The sequence below is a fragment of the Nipponia nippon genome, unplaced genomic scaffold (genome assembly GCF_047370975.1).
Source record: "Nipponia nippon isolate SJK-2023a ecotype South Korea unplaced genomic scaffold, ASM4737097v1 scaffold_7, whole genome shotgun sequence".
Classification (NCBI taxonomy): Eukaryota; Metazoa; Chordata; class Aves; order Pelecaniformes; family Threskiornithidae; genus Nipponia; species Nipponia nippon.
This window is the reverse complement of record NW_028262391.1, coordinates 32,188,989-32,197,024: the sequence shown is the minus strand read 5'-3', so window position 1 is coordinate 32,197,024 and position 8,036 is coordinate 32,188,989. Positions and strand designations below refer to the sequence as shown.

General features: G+C 61.4%; 1 protein-coding gene across 1 annotated transcript; it reads left to right on the top strand.

The window, feature by feature from the left end:
* Window positions 1-1,371: 1,371 nt before the first annotated feature.
* CALB2 (calbindin 2) lies at window positions 1,372-7,654 on the top strand. The gene is made up of 11 exons (XM_087739648.1): window positions 1,372-1,503; window positions 4,652-4,728; window positions 4,914-5,003; window positions 5,093-5,173; window positions 6,098-6,154; window positions 6,253-6,330; window positions 6,479-6,534; window positions 6,739-6,778; window positions 6,871-6,924; window positions 7,133-7,204; window positions 7,471-7,654. Exons 1-11 carry the CDS (start codon window positions 1,413-1,415, stop codon window positions 7,585-7,587), a joined length of 813 nt encoding a protein of 270 aa, XP_087595774.1. The 5' UTR covers window positions 1,372-1,412; the 3' UTR covers window positions 7,588-7,654.
* Window positions 7,655-8,036: the final 382 nt, after the last annotated feature.

Sequence of the window (8,036 nt, the reverse complement as noted above, 5' to 3'; positions counted from 1 at the left end):
TCGAAGGCTGCGTTGTGCAGCAGGGAGGAGGGGAAGGCCATCCTGCTGCTCTGTGTCCCAGCATGGCTCTCCTTATGGGATGCTGACACAGCATCTTCCTTCCCACACCCGGAGTCCAGCGTCTTGCCCTGCCCCAGTTTCCCACGGCGTTAAAGCCAGGCTTGGGGCCATCTCCATTGCACTGAGCTCCTCCAGTCCCCAGGCCTGCTCCCCCTGTGATTTGGGGGGAGCACCTCACACCCCCTTTTCTCCCAGCCAAGAGACAAAAACAAGAGGCACCAGCACCCGGCAGGATGGGCAGTCCCCCGATAACTCCCTGCAGCTGCCTGCTGCCAATTACATCCCTGCTCTGCACACGTCTGAACTTTCCTGCCGCCTTCTCATCTTTAATTAAGCACTTCTATCGCCGAGCCTTCTCGCTGGATCGGAATTCTAATTTTTTCCTCTGTAGCCATGGCAACGCTTCCCCTGGGCAGGCTGCTCTGGAGCCGGTGACAAACCCCACGTGTGGCTGTTTGTTTTGGCCTGGAAATTTCCCTGCTGTTTGGGAAAACTTGGGAAAAGAAAATTCCCCAATGAGCCGGCAGGCGGCAAGGGGAGCTGGGGTGAGAAGCGTCACTGTTTGGGGTAAGCATTGCTCCCATCCCACCAAGGAGACCTCCTCCAGCAGGGATGGCAAAGCCTTGATCCGAGGGTTCCTTGGGTTTTCCTCCAAAAGATGGGCACAGTGTCCAGGTTTTGTGTCCTCACCCCAGTCACGGGTGATGGCCCCGCTGCAGCCATCACATGGCGCCTCGGCGGTGGTGGCACTGGGGCTGCCTCAGTCCTGCTCCTCCTGCCGGGACCAGCAAACCGTGAGCCGTGAAGCTGCCATCAGCAGCCCAGTGAAGCAGGGGGCAGCGACAAGGCGCACAGATGCGGGGACACAGGGCAGGGATGTGGTGACAGGGGTAGGGCTGGGTGATGTGGGCAGGGCTGGGTGTCACAGGAAGGGATGGAGTGACAGGCAGGAGGAATTGGCAGGCCAGGGCAGGGTGACAAAGCAGGGCTAGGTGTCAGGACAGGGGTAGGTGACATGAGGCAGGGCAGGTGACATAGGGCAGGGATAGGTGACAAGGCAGGGAGAAGTGGCAGGACTCAGGCTGTCCCCCACGGCGCCCAGTGCTGCCCCCGCCGGTCCCGGTGTGCCGGTGTCCCGGTCCCCCCCGGTCCCGTGTCGCGGTGTCCCGGCGTCCCCGTGTCCCGGTGTCCCGGTCCCCCCCGGTCCCGTGTCCCGCTGCCCCCCCGTGCCGGGTCCGTGTCCCGGGGCAGCGGCGCCCCCTGGCGGCGGCGGGCGGCTCCGGTGCCGGCGGGTATAAAAGGCGGCGGCGGGCGGGCGGCGGCGGCAGCGGCGGCGGCGGCGGCAGCGGGAGATGGCCGGCCCGCAGCAGGCCCCGCACCTCCACCTGGCCGAGCTCACCGCCTCCCAGTTCCTCGACGTCTGGCGACACTTCGACGCAGACGGTCAGTCCCGGGACGCGGGGGACCCGCCGTCACCCCCCCACACACCCACCCCCCAAAACCGGCGGGGAGGGCACTGGGCTGAGCATCCCCGGGAGAGCGGGGCAGGGGGGGACGATGGAGAGTCCCGGAGCAGCCCGTCGGGGGTGCCCGGAGGAGGAGGTAGAGGCTCCGCCACCGCAGCCCGGGGAAACGGGGAGCCCCCGGGGCGCAGCCCTGTCGCGGAGAGCTCCGGCGTCAGGGAGACGATCGCTCCCCCAGGACCTCTCCATCGGGAAAGGCTGGGGACCCCAGCACCGGACCCCGCCAGGAGCCCCCAGCCCGTGGGATGTTGAGCCTTAGGGTGCCCCGGGTCTCCTTTGCACGTCCCCCAGGTGCCAGGTCCCCCGAGAGCTGGGGCTCGCTCAGGGCTGGTGTCACCTCTGGGTGCTTGCCGGGGCGTCCTGCCCTTGCCGGGGTGCCTCCTCCCAGGAAACCCTTGCCCTCCCTCTGTCCCCTCCATCCCCTCTGCTTCTGCCGTGCCCCATCCTTGGCACCTGGGCTGCCTGGAGGTGTGGGGGACAGTGCGACCACCAGCCTGGCCCCAGGGCCACCTTCTTGCCCTGGAGACAGAGTGGGGGGTGACAGAGAGGGTGTCTGTTGCCTGGTGTGTGGGTAAGAAATGGCCCCTGCTTGGCTGGAGCTCTCGGTCCCTCCCCGCCTGCTCCCCAGCCCTGCAAATCCTCTCCCCAGGGATGGTGTGGCAGCAGCCATGTCCCCAGCAGGGATGTCACCTCCCCACCGAGTCGTAGCTGGGCATGCCACTCCCGGTCCCCATCGCTGCCAGACCCAAAAAGGGGGGCTGGGGGGGAAGTGCAAGAAGCAGCATCATTTTGGTGGGAAAATAGTTTGTTTCAGCACTGTGGTGCAGTGAAGGAGGCTTAGCCCGCTGGGAAGAGCAGCCCAAGGGAAAGCTCTTGCCCTTCCCGGGGTCTCCCGTCCCTGGGGGGAGGTTTGGGGACCAAAACCCTCCTGGGAACTGCGTAACGCAGCGTCCCCGGCTGCGCTGCTGGAGCCGGAGCTCATCCTGTGCTGGGTGCCCTCCTGGCCGCACCGTCAGGGCCCCTCCTGCAGCCCCCGCAGCACTGGGGGACACAGGCATGGCTGTCCCTGTCACCGCTGGAGCTGACACTGGAGCAGCTGAGGGGTTGGGGAAGGTGCGAGGGTTGCATCCCAGCAGGAGTGGGCAGCTCCTGGTGTGGGTGTCCAGCTGCCTTCTTGCAGCACATCCCGCTGCACCCTTGGATGTGCTCCGTCATTTCCAAAACACAGGGGCAGGCACAGATCCAGTGTGGCCCGTGGCCCCTGGGCAGGGCAAGGCTGTCGGGCTGTGGCACGGTGGGTGCCCAGGCGAGGATGGACTCGGGTGGCAGGGGAGATGGTGGCCTTGGCAAGGACGATGCTCGGCCGCATGGGGTGGGAGCTCCAACAGCCCCGGCCAATTCCCTCTGCCAATGGGCATGGGGTGATGGAGCGACCCAGGGTTCACCCCCCTGCAGATGGGTCTGTCTCACCCAAGCTCTTCCCTGCACTTAAACACCTCTCATGAGGACTCTACCTGTTTCCTCATGCCCCGGAGATGTCCCTTTGAGTGTCTTTGACGTTCTCGCTTTGCCAGCCACGGCTGTCCCATGGCTCCGCAGCACGGGGAGGCTCCAGGGATGCTGGTGCAGCTGCACGGGCCGGCTGTGGCTCTCCGGAGGGGATTTTACTTGCCGCTCCACACACTGCCACTCTGCGGACACAGATCAGACCTGTCCAAGCTGCTGCTTGGGGGAAACCAAGCTACCAACCATGGCTTTTCTTGGCGTTATTCTTTTTCCTGGCTCTAAACTCTTGCTGATTTTTTTTTTCCAACTGAATTCAAAGGAGCTTGGGGCTCTCCACCCACAAAAACAAAGCCCCTGGGAAAGTCAGTGGAAAGCCAAGCCCCTCTGCAACTCACACCGGCACCCCAACACTGCCTGAGCTCCTCGTCCCCTCCTGGGAGGGATGCTGCTCATCCGTCAGGATGCAGCTGTCAGCAAGGAAGGTGCCCTGGGACTTTCCCAGGCGCTTGCAGCCAGGATGTGGATGGGTTATTCTCAGCCTCTGCGTTGCAGTGGGAAGGAGATGCTGCCGGGGAGCGCACCAGTGACAATGCCGGAGGTGGCACAGAGCAGGGCGCTGCGGTCCAAGCCTCCAGAGGCTGAAATGGGGAGGGTTTTTTGGGGGGGATGCCCACGAGGAAAAGCCCTGGCTATCCCTCAGTCAGGCACTTCAGAGGAAGGGGCAGCATCCCCCAGATGTGCCCAGATGTTGGTGGGAGGGAGGATTTCTGGCAGCACCACAGAGCCAGTGTCCTTGCTGCCATCCCCCGGCTGTGGCATGACCCTGCTGCTTCGGGGCGCACTGGTCACCCCCTCGGAGTCACTGAGAGCCACTGCTGAGGCAGCAATGCATGGTTGGGTCCTGACTGAGCTGTCCTGCTGCCGAGCATCCCGTGGGCAGGGAAGGGCTGTGGATACCCCGGGTTCCGTAGGAACCACATCTCAGCACAGATATTGGCAGCGAGGGGTGGGGGGTAGACTGGAGAGGGACCTTTCTGAGCCCCCGGCCACCTCAGAGACTGGCACTGGGCTCCCTGCCCTGCGGGCTGACCCCATCCCCGGGGCTGATCCTGCACCTGGGGGGTGATGCTGTGTTGGGTGCCTTGTCTCTGCTCCCCTCGCTGGCCCCCGCAGTGGGTCAAGAGGAGACAGTCCTAGTTGGGGGGTACTCAGGAAGGAGAGGTTTAATTAAGCCACCCAATTAAAGCATCAGATGCAGAAAATGCAGCAAACGCTGGGATGGTGACAAAGCCCCCTGTGCCCTACAAGGGGGTGCAGGGACAAGTCCGGGGCTATGGTTCCCCCTGGGCTACAACATGGGGGGCTCCAGCTCTCTGCAAATTCAGGCATTGCTGGGTTTGTATAACACTCGCCGTCAGCCTGCGTTTCTTTGCTGCTGCAGTCACCTCGAGCCGTGTCCCCGTGTGGAGGGGGACAAGCACTGCGTCCCCCAGGAGCATCCCTCCCTTGCTTCCTGCCCTCTGACACCAGGGGGGTCTTATTGCATTTTTTTCCTTCCCTAGGAAATGGCTACATCGAAGGCAAAGAGCTGGAAAACTTCTTCCAGGAGCTGGAAAGTGCAAGGAAGGGGGCGGGTGTGGTAAGGGCCTCTCGTGGATTTGCTGCCTCCTTCCCCCTTTCCCTCCTGCCCAAGGGTTCAGGCTCACGTCAGCCTCATCTCCTTTGGGAATGGCACTGACGAGCAACTGGGGCACCTCTGGGAGGTAAGGGGAGAACGCTGGCACAGGGAGGGATAAACACCCCCATCCCCTCTCCTTGGGGCAGGATTCCAAGAACGACAACTTGGGTGACAAGATGAAGGAGTTCATGCACAAGTACGACAAAAATGCGGACGGCAAAATTGAGATGGCGGAGGTGAGTGGTGCTGATCCTGCAGACCCCTGGGATGCTCGCAGTCCTTCCCCGATGCTCATGTTCCCCCCTGATGCTCGTGCTCCCTGCAGCTGGCCCAGATCCTGCCCACGGAGGAGAATTTCCTGCTGTGTTTCCGCCAGCACGTGGGCTCCAGCTCGGAGTTCATGGAGGTGAGTGGGGCGGGCTGTGCCGGGGCTCCCCACAGGATTTGGTCCCCAGTGCCCAGCTCCACCACAGAGGAATGGTCGGGAGCTGGCATTGCCCAAACTCCCCTGGTCTCCCCCAAACTGTTGGCTTTCACTCAGCATCGGGAGGCAGGGTGGGGCATCCTAGTGTGGATGGTGCTGGGTTTGGGGGGAGAGCAGGAGTGTGATGAGTTTTCCCAGTCCTCAGCACTCCTTGGGCACCTCTCAGGGCAGCCGGGCACCTTGTCCTGGTCTCCAGGCAAGGTGAGCTGTGGGGATTCGGAGCTGTTTCTGTAAATTCCCCCTCTGAGTGGCCAGTTCTTAGTGCCTGAGGGATGTGCCGAAGCAGAAAATGCTGCTGGATGTGGTTCCGAGCCACCCCAAAACCTCGCCGTGCCCAGGCACGGGGTGAAGCCCATCTGTGGGGTTGGAGAGAAATTGCTGATGGGGACCGAAACGGTCCACCACCCACGGCTGGGGGTGGAGGGGGATGTGCAGCATCCAGAGGGGGGGGAGAGCTTGGGCTTGGAAAATAAAGCCAAGGTGGAGGCGATGGCTGAAAGAGGAGCACCCCGTTGCACAAGGAGGGGTAAGGAGAGGCTGTTGTTTAATTGGGGGATGCCATCAAATATTAAAGCCTTGCCTCGCATGCTGGGGCAAGAATAATAGCGCTTGAAATCTTGGCATAGGGCTGAACAAAAGGAGGGCTTGCAGAGCATCCAGCCCCGGGGGAGGGCACGTGGCACTGGTGAGGTCACCACGAGCCAAGACCGGAGCCGTGACATGACCCCATCTCTGCTAGGGTGGCAGGGGATGCTGTGAGTGGGGGGTTATGGGGGTACACACATGTCGGTGGGGGGAAATGTGGGGTGCAAGCCCACGCTAACGTTCACAGTGGCCGCTTCGCAGGCTTGGCGGAGGTACGACACGGACCGCAGCGGCTACATCGAAGCCAACGAGCTTAAGGTGAGCTGCAGGATGGGCTGGGATGGGTCCCCACCAGCGGGGCATCCCCGCCAGGACAGCCAGGGACGGGGACAGCCAGCAAAGCCATCTCCTTCCAGGGCTTCTTGTCGGACCTGCTGAAGAAGGCAAACCGGCCCTATGATGAGCCCAAGCTGCAGGAGTACACGCAGACCATTGTAAGTGGGACCTCCGGGCTGGTCCCAGGGGACCACAGCTCTCCCGGGGCAGGGCAGTCCCCTGCCGGGGGTCTCGCCACCCCACAGTGGGTGGGAGGAAGAGGAGGAGGAGGCGATGGGTGACTGGGTGCTGCTTGTGTCCTGGCAGCTGCGGATGTTCGACATGAATGGCGATGGGAAGCTTGGCCTCTCGGAGATGTCCCGGTAAGGTCACAGGCAGTGAGAAGGAAGCGGTGGGGAGGGAAAGACCCTGAAACACTCGCATCTAGGAAGAGTCTGCTCCTCCTTCCGAGGAAAACAGTTCTCCTCTTTAATTTGCTTATGTTTCTGAGTGAAAAGTAATTTTGGTTTAAAAAAGTGTCTTTTCCTGGCTGCTTCCTGCTCATCCCTGCCCCTCTTCTTTTTCAGACTTTTGCCTGTGCAAGAAAACTTCCTTCTGAAGTTTCAGGTAAAATAAAAATAATAAATAAAAACATTCCGATTCCCTGCTTGTGCCTCCATCCTCTCCCTCATGCCCCGCTGTCCCTTGCTGCTGCCCAGGGCATGAAGCTGTCCTCGGAGGAGTTCAACGCCATCTTCACTTTCTATGACAAGGTAGGGAAACTGCCCCAAATAAATGTAACAACTCAGAAAAAAGAAAAAAAGAAAAACCCAAAAAACGCCATGTGTTTTCAGTTGGGTCAATTCCCTGCTCTGATTTGGGGTGTGAGTGCTGGGTTTACTCCTGGCTGTGCTGGGGAAGGGTCTGGGGGTAAGGGTCTCATGTCCTTACCCCTGCCGATGTCCCTCCCTCGTTACTCAGGACGGGAGCGGCTTCATTGACGAAAATGAGCTGGATGCACTTTTGAAAGATCTGTATGAGAAGAATAAGAAGGTAAGTGGGGAAGAGTAAGTGGGGGACAGAGCCTGGGTGCCCCCCCAGATCCCCCGTGTGCCTCCTTCCCTCTCCAGCAGCGTCTTCCACCCGCTGTGTCCCTGCTCCCTGGGGACCAGGAGAGATGCTGGTCCAGATGCCAACCCTGTGTGCCCACGGGAGGCTGTGCTGGAGCTCCGGGGGCATTGTCCCAGTCTGGGGGTGCCCCCCGGGGAGAAATGGGGTACCCAGCCCCTCATCACCCCCCCCCCCCCTGTTCCTTGCAGGAGATGAACATCCAGCAGCTCACCAACTACAGAAAGAGCATCATGAACCTCTCCGACGGGGGCAAACTCTACCGCAAGGAACTGGAGATCGTGCTCTGCAACGAGCCCCCCATGTAGGAACCCCACCACCACCACCCCACGCTCCTCCTCCCTGAAAAACGAGCACAACGGGGGAGCACCCACCACCGCGGCGCTGGTGGGGGGGCACGGGGGGGACGGTGGGCGCTGAGCCCCCGGCCGGGGGCTCAGCGCCCACCGTCTCCCCCGTGCCTCCCCAGCAGCTCTTGGGTTCGTTAAAATCCCACTTTGTGTGGAAAACTCTTCATTTTTTTTTTTACCCCATCCGCTTGGTTGGTTTAATTATATTTTTTTTGGGGGGGTGAGGGTCGTTTTCGTTCATTTGGTCTCTTCTTGAGTTTTTATCGTTTACCAAAGAACAGTTTACAAATAAATTCAAGTACTGCTAGAGCGGAGCCCCTCTTTCCCCATCCCCACGGTGGGCTGGGGGGCGGCAGGAAGAGGTGGGACCCCCACCCGGGATGTGGCTACTGGGTGGGGGCGAGAGC

What these genes read in the sequence shown, in the direction of transcription:
- CALB2 (XM_087739648.1), top strand. Translation starts at nt 1,413, where the DNA reads ATGGCCGGCCCGCAGCAGGCCCCGCACCTCCACCTGGCCGAGCTCACC. An exon ending in CCAGCTCGGAGTTCATGGAG is followed by an intron (nt 5,174 to 6,097) that starts GTGAGTGGGGCG and finishes GCCGCTTCGCAG; the next exon opens with GCTTGGCGGAGGTACGACAC. An exon ending in ACTTCCTTCTGAAGTTTCAG is followed by an intron (nt 6,779 to 6,870) that starts GTAAAATAAAAA and finishes GCTGCTGCCCAG; the next exon opens with GGCATGAAGCTGTCCTCGGA.